The sequence below is a fragment of the Mesocricetus auratus genome, unplaced genomic scaffold (assembly GCF_017639785.1).
Source record: "Mesocricetus auratus isolate SY011 unplaced genomic scaffold, BCM_Maur_2.0 Super-Scaffold_100008, whole genome shotgun sequence".
Lineage (NCBI taxonomy): Eukaryota > Metazoa > Chordata > Mammalia > Rodentia > Cricetidae > Mesocricetus > Mesocricetus auratus.
Window position 1 is genome coordinate 49,579,816 of NW_024429192.1, and position 16,477 is coordinate 49,596,292.

Consider the following 16,477-nt stretch of genomic DNA (forward strand, 5'->3'; position numbering starts at 1 on the left):
CTAAAGGAAGACAGAGGAAAACAAAATACAGGGACTTTCTTGGTTTCCTCTCAGGAAAAGACAATTACGGTAAATAGCACATTCACGTCTACAGAGGGAACACTGACAGAAAGCCTTGCAGCGATTTTCCAGTGTTTTGTCTACCTTCTCCCTCTCTTGATGTTTGCTATCGTTGGCTTCATTTCCCGAGCTCGTCACTAAAACCTCTGAGAAACAGCGCAGCCAACCACAAGATCACTTGGACTCACATCAACCAAGACACATCTCCTTTTCACGTTTATTTCATTTTGCTTTAAGATCACAGAAGAGCAGAGCATTCATACGTGTAAAGTAACAGAAGAAGGAACCAGAATTTAAATACATTTAAAAAGAAAAAAAGGCTTTTTTTAATTTTAATTTTTTAACACACATCGCGCTTTTATAACTTTCCTTCACAGAGCTAGTATTTAGGGAAAAATATCCACCCAATAAACTAAAATAAAATAACTTGAGCAATAAAACAACCAAAACTAAAAAAAAATGGCCATGTGTTTGTATCTTCAAGGGAAGATCAGTTCATGTCTACAGGGCTGGAAAAAGGAATATATTTTATATATATATTTATATGTATATAACACTGTTAATGAGTAGACTTCTAACCAAGGACTGTATTTATACAACCTTCAGGAGAGCAATGGAAAGGGAGGGGTGAAGCAGGGCTGGGGAGAAGGTGGAGGTCTGTAACCCTCCCCCTTGCTATTTCCTCCCTTAATCCTCCCCCCTCCCAGCAAATATTTAGGAAGCAGAACTTGGCCAAAGTTCACCAGGATGAGTTCATTCTCTGGGGAGAGCAAAGACTTAGGTAAGTGGGTTCAAAGAGGCTCCTGACGGATGGTGAGGGCAGCTGTGGCACGCCAGGAAGCTAACTAGCTCCGTGGGTTTTCTTCATTTGCAAGAAGCAGATTTTTACTGTGCCTAGATTTACACAGGAAGGGTTTGTGTCTAGAAGAGTGTAGCTGCAGGGTGGACTCACTAGCACCATCCAAATGCTGTGCCTTGGTAACAGGGATGGAACTGAGAAGGTGTTTGATGGGTGGGTCTCTCTCCCACTTACAGAGTGTCCTGAGTACAGTAAGCCCATTTAGCATACTCATCTAAAGTGACACTAATGCTTTAAGTGATGAATAAACTCTGCTCTTCGGTGTCCAGGAGACCCCCATTCCGTGTGCTCTTTGGGAAGATTCATGAAAAGGTAACTGGACAGGTGCTAAGCTGAATATTGAAGACAGAGTGGGACGGACATGTGGACCTGTGCTGAACTTGCCCAGTATGTGACCCAACAGAACAACCCCTTGTTTACTGTTCCAAGCTGCCATTCTTGCCTGACCCCCTTATCTGGAAACTTAACTTTCACATTTGGTTTGAGCTTTTACAACCCTCACTCCCTTCAACCATGCCTCCTATTAGGCTTTTGTGTCTTATTTCCATGCAGATCTGCTATAAACGGTCACAATTCGAACTATTAAAAAAATGAGGCCTCTCTGTCCACTTGCTTGATTTCACAGCCTGTTAGTCAAGTTTCAGGAAGTTTCTGTAAGAAACCCCTTCCCTTGCCTGTTTGTCACAAAATAGCCTTCGGAACTTGCTTGGGACCAGACGAGAATTTCCAATGACACACATTTACCACGATGAAGCACTTGGCCCAGGATGAAAGAAAGCTAATGTTTCCTCTCAAATGTGCAACTTCCTCATTTGTTACGTACATAGTGCCCAAGCTGACCATTTTTCGTCCTATGAAAAGTTATTAGGCTACAGTTCAACAGTCACATTTCCCAATATCGTGAACGAGGAAGCTACCTCAGCTATTTTGATGCCTTCACTTTAAAATGAAAATGTCCTTCCTCTGCATCTCTAAGAAATTTTGCTCAGAAGAGAAATAATGGAATCAGCCTAGAGACTGCGTTCTAGAAGATGCTTTGTTGTGGAGGATAGTTTTGAGAGGAAACCCGAGACCAGCAAATGGCTCTGTGAGGGTCCTCACGTGGGTGGCAAAACTTGATGAATTTTCAATTCATATTCAGAATCAGAGAGTTTAGAGGTGGGGGAGCTTATGAAATGTCATTTAAATTCTCTACCTTTGGAATGAGAAAATTAAAATCTCAGGAATGTGAGATAAGTTGCCAACGTCAATATCACATGTCATTTGGTGTGGAGAGACCCAGAACAACGACCCAAATTTCTTGACTCCAATCCTGAGGCCTTTTGTCTTAGGTGGACAAGGGTAAGCCTGTCATCAACGTGACCCAAATTTCCTTCTAGAAAATTCTTGTCTGACATCCCTATAACCTCTTTGATGACTCTCTGAGTTCTGATTAGAGGAATGGTGTACAGGACACTCTCCTAAAATCAGCAGATACTTCAGAAAGGCTGAGAGGTAAAACCTGTGAGTAGCACTCCCTATTCAAAGGACCCTATGACTTCTTTATAACACCTAGGCATGTAGATATATGGGGCTACCAGAGGATATGAATATATATATATATATATATGGAAGCTTCAGCAAGATATTTCTCAAGGATATAACATATTTCTTGGATCACATAATTTATTCAAATTAGGATGACAAAGATGTATTATGAGTGCGGTTAAGTGTAAAATAAAAAAGTAAAAGGATGGGGGGGAGTGTGTGACAATTTGTTCATGTAATTATCGGTGAATCAGGCAGAGCTATTTAACTAAACATACAATAAAATATATATCACTGCCAAGAAACCAGTAACCTGGAGCACAGGAGCCCTTAACAGCCTATTCCTCTTTCATCCATTTGTTTTCCTGGATTTGGTTGGGTCAGGCTAAGGAATCTTCAGTGAGGCAGAAGGAACTAAGGAGAATCATTTGTATGCACTTGGCTGGAACTGCCACTAAGTGTTCTGGGTGTCTGCTTCCTTTGGCTAAGGAAACCATGCTTGGAACTCAGTTTTTCTTCTTGACCTTTGACCTGTGAAAAGCTTTGGCTTTTCTCCCTCTTATTTGACTTCTTTTTCTTTAAGATTTATATGTTTAGATGAACTTGGGCTCTGCATAGAAAATGAAGTTTACAGAGTTTATATTATGTATATAAACTAGTGATTTACATTGATTTACACATGATTGGTGCCTAATTTATTAATCAGCACAGTATGCAAATGCGCTGACGAGAAATCAGGATTTTAAAATAAGTTTTCCACAATATCCATAAACATTTCGCTGGCGTGAATGCTAAACCTAAACCTAATATTAACACTGGCAGCCTTGCCAAGACAAAGTGATATACATTGCGGGCAAAACACAAATTCTTTCTTGAGGTTCAGTTGGTGACATTTGAACAGCATAGCTAAATGCAAACGATAATGGTTTACTTTTCTTCCCAGTGGTACGCACGTAAATGTGAACTTCATTTTGCATCTAGTGAGATGTTTACAGATATGATGTCAACCATAATGGGGAATTTACATCACTTGGGCAGACTGAGTCTCTGGAGGAGACACATTTTTAAATACTTAAGCAAGAAGGAGACTTCCTGAAGTAGGTTTGTGTTTCTTAACTTTGGGTCCATCTCATAATTTTTTATGGTATGTTTATTTGTCATCAGACTTTTAATAGCTTTTTATGTCAGAAATAATATTACATTTACATTGTTATAAAAATTGGTAGTTTTCAGGGGGAACCGGGAATGAATCTAAGCTGAGAATTTGTTAAGAATGAGGAAAAACATGATGGCCTTATAGGCAAAATTCTTTTAAACAAATGATATCAAGGAGGGTGAAAGGGGACCTGTATCTTTCCAAATGAGGCATAGTTCCTTTTTTTTAAATAAACCAAATTAAACACCTCTCTTCCTTTTAAGTTTAGACCATTGTTCTAAATTTTTCTTATAATACATCCATTATTGTAAATATATCATTTGTAAAGATAAGATTTAAAACAATACATACACATATATATTATTATTTTGCACAAAAATCCAAAGTCTATAAAGAACAAAATGAAAAATTTAGGGAGACTAGCCAATAGAAGCTGTCACATTGTCGCCAGCTCAAAGACGACCCCCTGACTGTGGGCTGAGAAGTAAGAACGTAAAGCAGTTTCATGCTGAGGAGTTTAGTTTCTGTAGGCAGAGGAGGTAAAGTCCATCTTTGGAGGCAAAACATACTTTTGTTTTTTCCTCCAAGAACGTGAAAATCACGAGTATTGTTACAAGGTCTCTTTGAATAGCCCCAGTTTCTATGAAGTGAAAGGAAAAAAAATGTCCATGATGATAAGGGGAAAAAATGCCTGTCTGACTTGGAAGAGGAGGCAAGAGCCAAGAGGAAAGTCCTGAACAGAAAACACATCTATTTTCCCATAAGCTTTCATCCTTTCTAGACAAGACAACTTCACAAGAACACCATTCCTCCCACTAGGCAAAGTTGTTGAATTCAGGATATTTCTCCTTCTTTGAGGCCTGTCCTGAGTCAAGGTCATTTATACTTTTTTTAACTGAAGTCTGAGGCTAAAGATTTTGTTTTGTGAATGGTGTAAGTTCACTTTTTACATAAAGTCTATGAAATACATGAGTGGTTCCAATAACAGGTGCATTCCACTCCTTACTACCTACTATTTCCAATCACTTATTTGTCTTCAGTAACATGATTACCAACAAATGAGATCTCTGGAGGGATTTATAGTAATGTGATGAATTTTTCTGTTGAATGTATGGCATTTGGGGGTAGGTCCTTCGACCTTATCATGATTATAATCTTGCTTCAGAGAACCTTGTCCTGGTTGTCCATATGACTTAGCATTTCTCAAACCTATGTGGTGTATGAGGCCCAGGGTTTTTCCACAGGAAAGAGAAAATTTGTAAAAATCTCAGATCTTGAAGTAGGCATGGGCAAACAACACATTTAAAAGTATCTTTAGCTGTTTACTTTATCGTCCTTTATAATAAAACCAAAATAACAAATGGTGTAGACATGATCAGGAATTCTTCCCAAAGGAAAGACTCCTCCCAGAAAACCAAGAGTTTGTCCTTATAATGGGAAGGAGACACTGAAGACCAAGTGTGTGATTAAATAAAGCCTGTGATATGTCACAGGCATCTATTTCTGAAACTATTCCTATACAATGCTGAATTAACTCCTTTCTCCCTTCTATCTAGACTACTATGCACACTTCTAAGGTTTTACTTAAGGATGTGAATGCCTCTTTAACATGGGAAACAGTTAAAGGTTCTTGTACAAAGAGGACCAGACTGCTAGAGAAATCCTTGATTGCCAATATATCATATTGGACTATGGCACATCTTCCCTGTGTTGTAATAGCTATGTTCTCAGATAAGAATTAATATCCTATTTCTTAATATTTCATAAATCCTCTTACCCATCCTAAGCTGTGTCTTCTCTCTGTTTCATGCGATAATTGTGAAACCATGAAAAAGGATGTGACAGGTTTATAAGCTAAATGAAGTGATTCAATTAAAGAAATATTAAATACTGCTCAAATTCCTCTTGTTCTTCCTTTATTCCTCCCTCCTCCCTCTTCCTCCTTTCATTTCTTTCCTTCCTTCTTTCCATTTATTTTGTGTCATGTGACAGTCATTTCAAAGGTTAGAAAGCTTGACGATCTACTACATCTGGCTCTGTGAGATAACATCACATTATGGCCTCAGCAATAATTCTCCATCCTTTTCTATGGTGAATTGCTTTGGATGCCTCTATAGTCTAAGAGAAAGCTATGGGTGGTTTCCTACCAAAGACACCCACATGCAGAGAGGCAGCCTTCCCTGGAAGACCTCCACTAGGAAAATATAGCTGGTGATGGAATGGTGCTGAGTGTTAGGATGCTCACACAACTTCTGCCTGAATTTATCACAAGCTGCTCAGATCTTATGGTTAAGCAATTAGATCAGGTTTCATTGTTAGTGTCAAGGTGACTCTCACAGATGTAAGTCTAAATAGAGTAGAGAAGGTGAACAGTCTGCACACTAGTGGTCGGGCTTTCAGATACTAAGTAGCCTCCATGGGCAGTGGTGCCACACACATCATCATTGGAGCAGGAACCTAACAAAGCATTAGTCTAGAACTCAAGGATGATGTCCATAAAGGAGAGCAAAGACTGGAATTCTTATTTTGTGATGGTCTGCACTTTGCATTAGATGTTTGGCAGCCTCTACAGAAGGGACTTGGGCATCTATCTGCTTTTTCATGTCTCACAATCTTTTGTCTAAGAGGCAACAGTCCCCACTGAAGGGAATTAAGGGACAAATGCAGTGGTATCTGAGGATTAGTGAGGGGACAAAGCAGGCCTGCTTTCCCTCGGGAGTTACCACTCAGAGACCTTCTTGTTTCTGGAGAACTGCTCAATAAATGTCACTCGCTTCTGTAGTGGGTCTCAAATGCATGAGTCCCCTAGGCTTGTAAAGTTAGAGTGATATCAGAAACCATCTTCTTCCCCTAGGTCACGTCATCCCGGCCATGGATCTGTTCCCCGTCTGTTCACCCCAATGATAGTAGGCACTTTCATTTACAGTGATATTCTGAGTGACTCCGGACTGGGTTTTGAAAATGGGACTAGGAGGAGTATGGGGTCCTGCCCACAGAAAGAGCACAGCTTGGTTTGAATGCACACTGATGTTATGTGACCGCCATGAATGGGGGGAGGGATTCTGCTCCTTGCCTCCCACCCAGCCATCTCTCCCAGCAACTTATTACAGCCGCACCTCACAATTACAATGCATGACAGTATCTACAGCACAATGAGTCTATGTACACATGGACCATTCCCTTGGCATGCTTTAGAGAGAGACACATACACGCTCACACACATGTACACCTACGTGAGAGCCAGAGACTTGAGCACACACGCGCACAGTGAAGAAAACGAAGATGGCACTTCCTAGCATTTGCGGCATGACTAGTGTTCTGGGTTGCTGGGGCAAGGAGAGATGGGAGTAGAGAAAAAGGGAATATTTGGAATGGATGTGGTGGGGATAGAACACACTGGAGGGAAAGGAAGCGTTCTCAAAAGTCAGAGAGATGGTGGAGGCAGGGGAGCCTGAGAAAGGCTCTCACAGGCCTCCTCTGATAGTCCAAAATGGCTACACATCAGCTCAAATGAAAAACAGAATAAAAAGACCATGGAAATATAAACACCAAAGGCAAGACCTTCTTTTTTCCCCCACAGATGAAAATGGATGAAGGAAGGATAAAGTGTGCGTGGGGGAGTTAACATCCATCTGATACTTCTTGAGTAGTCTCATTTGTACAACATCAGACGTCTTTAGCGCTATGGACTCTTGACACAGCAGTCATTTGCTTAGAAGATAGACACATATTCTGGTAGAGGTTTCCCCACCCTAAATTATGCTCAGATTTTTATTTATGGATCTTAAAATTATTTTTAGTGGTGTATTTTCTTCATTTTCATATTCCCCCTTCATTTATAAACACACAAACTTGTGAAATAATAGTTTTCCCCCATTTTGCACTCTCTCTCTCTCTCTCTCTGTATCTGTGTGACACATTTTTGTGTGTTTTGTGATTATTTTTAACTTTTTATTCTATTAGCATTTGCTGAGAAGGCAGAGCAGGGACGCTGCCAGCAGCCACAGTGGTACGGCCAGACTGATGGACCCGTTGATTCCTCTCACCGACCCAGGTCCTGCAGAACAAAAGAGAGAAAGACAGGATGAGCATCTTCTGTCAGGTCCACTTGACAGCTGAATAAAGCTGGCATCAGAGACTAGGCGTGGCCAGGTACTGATGTCCAGCTGCCCATACTCGTGATGGCTCCCATCTTCTAAGTCCCAATCTGTCTGAGGTACAAGTATGTGAAGGTGTCTAGTGTATTTTGAATATGAAACAGCTCCTGCTTGCGAAGCTGCTAAGGTGGCTGTCATGACTCTGTTGAGCCACCTTCCTTTCCCGTGCTCTCTGCATGATTATTGTGAAGCCAATACTGATTAAGATTCCAAACACGGGTGTGGATCCTCCAGGAGCCCAATACAGGCTCTCCCTGCAGACTCATCACAGCAGCTCCATCAATCTCAGATGGGATCAGTCATCAGTCTCTGATTTCTTTTTCATAGGGAAGAGGCAGGATTATTTTTGTTTTCTTTAACACGGGGGCAACTATTACAAAGTAGTGTTTATGCATGGATGGTACCTTAGCAAGATAAAAACAAACAAACAAACAAACAAAAAATGCCCTAGAGTCTTACGAAGAAACAGAGCTCCTCCTACCTAAAACAAAGGCAAAGACAAGAAAATCAACCAAACTGGTGAGGCTCGGCTTCCAACCTGGGGTGACTGAGAAAGATCTGACATGGAACCGATCCTGGAATGACATTCTGGGTCACTCGCATGGCCAGTGGGAACAGAATGTGGGGGATATGGGTTTGTGTTTGAAGTGACCGTGGGTTGAGAGGAGAGGGATGGAGGTCTGTGAGGCATAGTATGAGTAATGCTGAGGCAGAAGTTGCAGCTCTGGTTTAGAGCTCATCACACATGCTTCTAGTTACATTTCCTCCTGTGTAGCTGTGGTCATATTTCACTGAAATAAAAATTTAAAAAAGAGATTTAATTCCAGAAGAGACTTTGGTTTTAAGGCTATATACTTAGATGATATTCAAAATAGAAACTGATATGACTATAATTATCGGTCACTTTGAAAATTTATGGGCATATATAAGGGTTTGTGTGAGTAAGTGTGCACATGTGTGTGAAACTGATGGTATACTTCTGCAATGGAAGCGTCTTCTGATATATGACTTTTCACCAAACTGTTCAGGGTGTATAGCATGGAAACATGCTGAATTCAAGAATGGTTTCCCAATCTACGCTCTGTGTAAACAGCAAAAATAATAATAACAATAAAACAAAACTAACAAAGAGCTGTACAAGCCCACAATGTTTTGTGATATGTTTTGTAAATAAAACTATAAATATAGGTGCACAACTGCGTGCTTACTCTAACAAAAAAAACCCTTGTTTCCCAGTGAAATATCTAAGGAACAGAGAGAGACATTACATCCACAGTACACATTCCCACGGCTCATCAGGAGGGAGGGCTGCACAATTAGCCTCAGTGTCTATCTCTAGAGCCTTTGTCACCACCACATGGTGACTTTCAACAGTGAAAACAGCAGTGAGTGTCATGGTCAGACATTTGATGAGTGAAACTCGAACTGGTCAAAACAATGGTTAGTTCAGACAAAAACAACAAGAAGATGCAGACAGTACCAGAGAGAGAGAGAGAGACAGAGAGAGAGAGAGAGAGAGAGACAGAGAGAGAGAGAGACAGAGAGAGAGAGAGAGACAGAGAGAGAGAGAGAGACAGAGAGAGAGAGAGAGACAGAGAGAGAGAGAGAGACAGAGAGAGAGAGAGAGAGAGAGAGAGAGAGAGAGAGAGAGAGAGAGAGAGAGAGAGAGAGAGAGAGAGAATGCCTGGTACAGTGCCACAGAATATCTCTTAATGTGACAATAGGAGCATATGCAAACTTCTAGCCTTTCGTTTATGCAGAATAAGCTTTGTGTGGTATAAAGCCATGGAAACAGAAGAAAAAAGTTAAATATACACCAACTCTAGTCAAACAACTCATTCTGTGATTTCCTGAATGCCTATGGTGTCATATTAATAAGAGGCATTCTGATCACCTTCAGGTGCAGCCTCATGAGGGTTGAGGTTTGAAGCACCTGTAGGGACTGTTCACCAGCCTCTGGTGTCTAGGCATCCTGAGACTTCACACACTGTCTGCTTTGACCTCCTCCTGTCCTCCACCAAGATTTCTGGGTGTTTGGGACTGTCAACCTCCCAGGGCTTCTGCCTTGGTAGTAATCTTTCTTCTCCTATCTTTTTAGCGACTGTCTCTATATTAGGAATATACTCTTCCTGGCACATTTGTCTGTATTTATATACCAGCTAGGCTTTCAGCATAGAGGAAAACTATAAAAAATTAAAATATTATACACAAAAATGATTTCTGTTTTGCTCTAGGGATAGTGTGAAATGGATTCTTTAAAAAAAAGCACAATTTTCTTTTTTTCTGTAATCTCATTTTTAGTGCCAGGACAGGCTACATTGTCTTTCTGACATCTTGGAAATGAGTAGTGTCTATTGACAGCTATGAAAACTGGTCTTATCATTTTATTCAAATGTGGGAAATACTTAAGATGGCAAGCGTTCTGTTATAGAGAAACATAATATATACTCTGAGCAAGCTAGATAAACACGTTAAAGTCAATATTCTTGCTAATGCATTTGCATGCCTAGCTATGTGTTAAATCTATCCATCCATACACACACATTCTGTATAGATACTTATGCATACATGCATGATATATGTAATATTACTGGTCTTTTGAAATGCATAATACAAAATTACCTTTTACTTTCATATGCTGCTCTGTGTTATAATAGGAATCTGTACACTATGCATGCTGATTGTTTTTTCACTGTACTACTGCAAGTCTTATTACACAACTGAAATGCATTGTATACATCTGATAAAGATACCTTTGCCTCTACCAATTATTATTTATTAAGTTCTCTCATGAAGCTATTTAATGTGCTTATGTGTCATAATTGATTTTTGAGAGAAAATAAACCGAATTGAGGAAGACTGTAAATGGGTATCAGTTGGGGAATTATCACAAGTTAGGTATGCAATTATAGATGCATATGACTACATAGGAGACTACTCCAGTTAATGTCTAGTTCAGGGAAGAATAATCCATAAAATCATTAATTATGTTTTAGTTCATGGTTATGAAATTCTGCTTATTTGTTGATATGCAAATGATAATTTTCAGTTCCAGTGCCAGATGGCCATACTCAGCAACTGCTTTCATATACTGACAGATATAATGAAAGCACAAGTTTGAAAACATAGCTTAGCCATACAAATAGATAGGCAACTAGGAATTCAAAGGCTTTTTTAAAACATGTTTTTCATATCACAGGCTACAGTTACACCATGGTATTTAAACATTTTCTATATGATATTTCTGGCATTTGGTAAATTTTCCCTATAGTATTCACAAGGCAGATATTTTGCTTTCAGAAATAAATGGAATACCAGTCCAAATCAAAGATGTTTAAGAATTGGATCAGACTTAAAGAAAAACAAGCCAATCTGTCTGTCTGTCTGTCTGTCTGTCTATCAACTATCTATCATTGTGTGTGTGTGTGTGTGTGTGTATGTGAGTGTGTGTGTGTGTTTGTGTGTGTGTATGTGAGTGTGTGTGTGTATGTGAGTGTGTGTGTGTTTGTGTGTGTGTGTATGTGAGTGTGTGTGTATGTGAGTGTGTGTGTGTTTGTGTGTGTGTGTGTGTGTGTGTGTGTGCCTATTTGCATGACATGGCATGTCTGTGGTCAGAGGATAGCTAATGGCAGTCAATTCTCCTTTTGGCCCATGTGACACCCAAGGACCAAAATCAGGTCCTTAGTCAGAAGGTGACTTTACCTACCAAGCCACTGAGCTTGTACTGACTTGGGGTTGTCACTCAGGTGAACGTGAGACTGTATCAAGGTGAATTCTACAGTGGACATTGTCGTGACCATGTTTCTAAAAGGATAGAACCTGTAATTCACTGCAAAGTTTATTAAATATCCTGAATTGAAGAAACTTTTTGGCAAGTTTCTCTCTGTTGTAGGATTCTGAGCTCATCACTTTTCCTTTTAGTAAAGTCTCACAGAGCAGGCAAAGTATTTTCTTCAAACACCTATTTTAGAGATGCTTTTTAATTCACAGGGCAGTGGTTTCCTTTTGTTTTTCCATTGTGACCAGATTTATTCAAAGTCATCTGTGATCACATCAGCAGCTATCCCTGGCTGTCAGTTTCAGGCAGTAGGACTGGAGTCAATCTCAGTTTGTGCTTCAATTATACAAAAAGAGAAAATTACTTTTGGATTGTTCTTCAACAATTGGTGGAATGACTAGAGTAAAGCAAAGACAAACTCTAAGCAATTTATAAAAAAATGCTGAAAAATGGAGATCAATAATCTGCAGAATCATCAAAACAGAAGTTCTGTGTTTTCTACAAGGGCTGGGGAAGGTGCTTTGGTGACCTGGGAAGTCATGTTGAAGGCAAGTATGATAACATTGTCTCTGGTGCCACCTGCTGTCCATCTACTGCTAGTACAGATTCCTCTGCGTGATGGTTGAATTGGGGAAGAGATAACATTGGTTTTGAATACTATACCTTAAATGCAGGCTCTTCCTGCATTCACTTTCTGTCTTTACCCTTTAGAAAGCGAGATTTTAGTCAGCTGAAGCTGTCTTTCTCCTCAAATCAGGTGTGCTGGTGCACAATTGGGAAGTAGAGGCAGGAGGACAAGGAGTTTATGACCAGCTTCGACATACCAGTTTAAGGCCAGCCTGAAATATGCTAGACTCTGACCCCGCCCCCCCAAAAGACAAACAAAACAAAACAAAAGCCAGAGTAAAGCAAATGAATCCAAACCAGAAAGCAATATCAAGTACTTTCATACACCGTTTATGAAAAACTTAGTTACCATTTATAGACACACTGATATTTTATTATGATGATATTTGAATAAGAAAAAACTATGCCTTATTCATCACCCATATCAAAGTACTGAATTCTCACATGTGCAACTAGGCAAATTATTGGATAATTTGTAATCATATTGGGAATAGCAAAAGCTAAAGAAGCTACTAATATTTTATGCTTTATTTCTTCAGAGAGTCTGTCCTAAGAGTATGTTCCTGGCTACCTTTTATCTGCTAGAAGTTGAGACCTGCAAGGACAGGCCACAACAGGGCATGGATCGAAGCAACCATAAAACCTCTCTGGCTTTTGGATGTTGGAGGACATAAGTCCCCAAAGAGTATGTTACTTTTGGTGAGGACCATGGTTGTCTCATTCCTTTTGTGACTCAGAAAGAAAGCTGTTTTCATAAGCAACAACTAACAGTCAAGTTGACAACCACCGGGACTTGAAGGAAGGTGGCATCTGGCCCCGCCACGGCTTCCTTTATGTTTGTCTGGGTATACAAAATGTGAGGTTGACCTTGTGTTTGTAGAAGGTGGACAAGTCAGAAGTAGTCGTTGCTTGCATTTTTAGGGTCCATTTAATGAAGCTTTGATAGGATTGGCCTGTCCTTGTAAAGATAAATATGTGGACTGTTGTCACATGGATGATGGGAGTACATGGAAACCAAGAAATAGCATCTTTTAGGGAGTCAGCAGCCCAGGTAAGCTGCAGCTAGTGAGGGTTCAAAGGGTGAAGAGAATTGAGAAAGGGTGGAAATGTTAACTGCTTCCATGCTTTATCTCACCACTTGTTACTTAGCTGTTATGTCTGATGTGCGTGCCAGAGTCCAGCAGTGTATTTGCTTGAGTATTCAACAAGCAAGTGTAAAATTCTGAGAGCGCTGCCTCCAGCTAGTGACCATTCCACAAAATGAGCTCTGTGGGATTAACCATGGACTCTTAAGACAAATGGCAGAAGTGATGGGAGAGGGCACAGGAGGGAGCCCAGTAACTTGCTACGTCCCAGGGATTTAAAGTAAGTGACCACCATAAGCACTGCAGGGACCATGGGTCAGATGGATGGTTCTTTATTAATAAGACAGTTCACAATCTGCTGCCAACTGTGTTATTGAAATTTCTTATCACAAATCACAACACTAAATCAAACTCAAGTGCACAAGAACACAATGCATTGCTGTGGAATCTTAACTAATGTCTAGAAGGCATTTATAAACAGGAGCCATACCTTTTTGCTTGAAGTGCACGGTGGTGCCAATTTCTAAAAGAGAGACATTTAGCGAAACAAAAACAAATAAAAATCTTTGTCAACTGAGAATAAACATGAGGGTAGTCTGTCACTCTCCTCTAAAGGAGAGTGAGCGGAAGGGGACAGGCAATAGGAGGAATGGCTGATAGAGACCGAGTGATAGGCGAGTGGAAAGAAACCTTTCTTCGACTAAATGAGCAATTAGTAGTTACAAAAAGTGATGCTACATGCTATGCGTATAGACAAGTACAAGGACTCCAGCATGGAGTGTAAATTTAGTCTTGACTGCATCTTATGTGACCATAGAATGTGTCTGATCTCCAGCCCTTCCCTGCCGTTTCGTCCCCATTAGTTGAACCTTATCTAAATCACTCCTTATCTAACAGGCAAGTTCCCTCACTCCAAACTCAAGCTTCACAGTTGCTGTGTCATCTACTAAAATATTCCTACATGTCTCTCTACTGTTGTGTTGTCTCAGTCACTCCAATCACATTGCTGTTGTAAACTCACCAATACAAGTGATGCTATCCCATCACTTTCCCAAAGCCAGTACTCATTCCTTTGCTGGCATCAGTCTAAGCAGCACTTAGCCCCTCCTGGCATTGCATGATGTCACACATTTACCCTCTGGCTTACAGTTTGTCTCCTCACTAAAACGCATGCCCACCCCCCCAGGGCATCCGCAGTGCATCGATCATTAAACATTGACTCTAGCACTCAGTGCAAACCATGAGATGTGGAAAGTTTCAGCAAACACCTGTTGCATGTGTCAATAAATGTCAAGGTTGAACGAGATCAGGTTTGCTAAATATCTGGATTTCTTTTTTAAGTGTCTTAACAAATAACTCAAAAGACTCTTGTACCTTTGTAAGTAAGCAAGTATAATTTTCTGTTTCAAGACAAACTAAATGATTGCTTAGATATGGAAACCCATGCTGGCTGTGAGGTCCACACTTTTTTTTTCTTCTGTTACCATCAGGACCCAGACCTGCATCCCTGAGTAACACAGGCTAGCAGAGAATGTAAAATGGCTAATGCCGGGCTGGAGAGATGGCTCAGCCGTTAAAGGCTAGGCTCACAACCAAAAATATAAAATGGCTAATGCCATAAGCCCACAGAGTTTTCTGCACAGAACATCTGTCATCTTATAGCCCTGCTTCCAATTTATTCTCAGGTTTTGTGACCTCCAGGGTAAAACCCAGTTCATAGCTTGATGTCTGTGTCTCTCCTTGTCACTCCTGGCCGTCTAGTCTCATAAACATCCCTCACATCACAGGCTTTCCTTTATGATCCCTGGACCACATTTCCTCCCCTGAAGTACTATGGTATCTATAGAAGAGTCTCCATTACCTTTCAGAAAGGGATTGTCACTTCCAGAGAGGAGCCTTTCTTGGTCTCTTTGAGGACATTGGTCTTGTTATTTCCTCCCACACTAGTCTCTCTCTTATATTTTTGGTTGTGAGCCTAGCCTTTAACGGCTGAGCTATCCCTCCAGCCCTAGTCTGTCTTAATTTCCAAAGTGTCTGATGCTTCAATAAATGCCTGACATCGTCCCTGGACTCTGAGTTCATGAAGTCTGTGGCTGTGTCTCTTACTACTTGATAGTCCAGCACACGGCAATCACTCAGAATGCACAATATTCCGAAACAGAATATCTAGAATCGTTGAAACACGAGACAAACAAACATGTTTGTCCCAAATGTTTCTCACCCAGAAAAACAGGGAATCCAATTTAGTGAAAAAGGCTCAGCTCTTTGAAACTAGGCCTGCAAAATCACCAAGGTTCAGGACAGCCTACTTATCTCCTTCCTTGCATGTGGTGATATATTGTTTATGATCTGATAAAGCATGCCAGGAGATCAGAACGCAAAGCTAGCCACAGCCATAGAAGCTGGGCAGTGGAGGCACACACCTTTAATGCCAGGACTCAGGAGACAAAGGAAAATGGATTTCTGTGGGTTCAAGGTCATCCTGGGGTTACACGAGAGTGAATCAGTCTAAAAGAGAAACAGAGCTCTTGCCTTTCATCCCAGCACTAGAGAGAATAAGGATCTCAGTGCAATATCAGAGAACAGTCTGAAACTTGGTGAGGAACAGTGCAGTCTGGAGATGCAATCTGAGGTTTGGTGGATCACCCCTTCACTCTGAGTATTGGTAGAGATGAGAGCTCTCTGGTGGCTTAACTGCTTTGCTTTTCTGATCGTCAGCTTGGACCCCAATATCTGTCTCTGGGTTTATATTATTTGTACTACACTTGCAGATTTTTCATCTGTCTACCCAAAGTACTCACAAGGAGAAGCCTTTAAACACTAAAACATTTTCTGGCATCATTATGACAGTTATCAAGAAGAGCTTGATTATCCCAGTGTCTGAAGGTTTTAAATGATTGGCCACGGCTCATCTTTAGCAAAGTTAATGTTAACCAACCTGTCCCTAAGTTTGTAGGTAGGATGGTTTCCCTGAACTGGTCAGTTCCAGAGGAAAAGGCTCGGAATGTTCTCTTATGTGATGACTGGTGCTGTTCACAGTGCACTTCTGAGTATGCCCAGAAACATCATCGCCTGTCTGACCCTTTTATATGTGAACAACACTGCCTGTAGACCGTCCAGTTGACAAAAGCATCACTCTGTAAATTCATATAGAAACACGGAGTAGATTTCTTCCTAGGAGCCAGCTGCTGATGCCAGTCACCCAACAGGTTCTAGACCCTGGAAGGG

The 16,477-nt window shown here is 40.7% G+C and overlaps 1 protein-coding gene across 4 annotated transcripts in view; it reads right to left on the reverse strand.

Moving 5' to 3' along the window:
* Window positions 1–265: 265 nt before the first annotated feature.
* The window catches only part of LOC101835248 (limbic system associated membrane protein), a 2,091,329-nt gene continuing 2,075,117 nt past the window's right edge, over window positions 266–16,477 (reverse strand). For 2 of the 4 annotated variants that reach the window (XM_040750272.1, XM_040750273.1), the window contains 2 exons: window positions 13,740–13,772; window positions 266–7,659 (listed from right to left, as the gene is read on the reverse strand). In XM_040750272.1, the coding sequence (XP_040606206.1) occupies window positions 7,562–7,659; window positions 13,740–13,772 (131 nt within the window). In that variant the 3' untranslated portion in view covers window positions 266–7,561. The remainder of the gene's footprint in view (window positions 7,660–13,739; window positions 13,773–16,477) is intronic. The other 2 variants (XM_040750274.1, XM_040750275.1) reach the window with 1 other exon arrangement.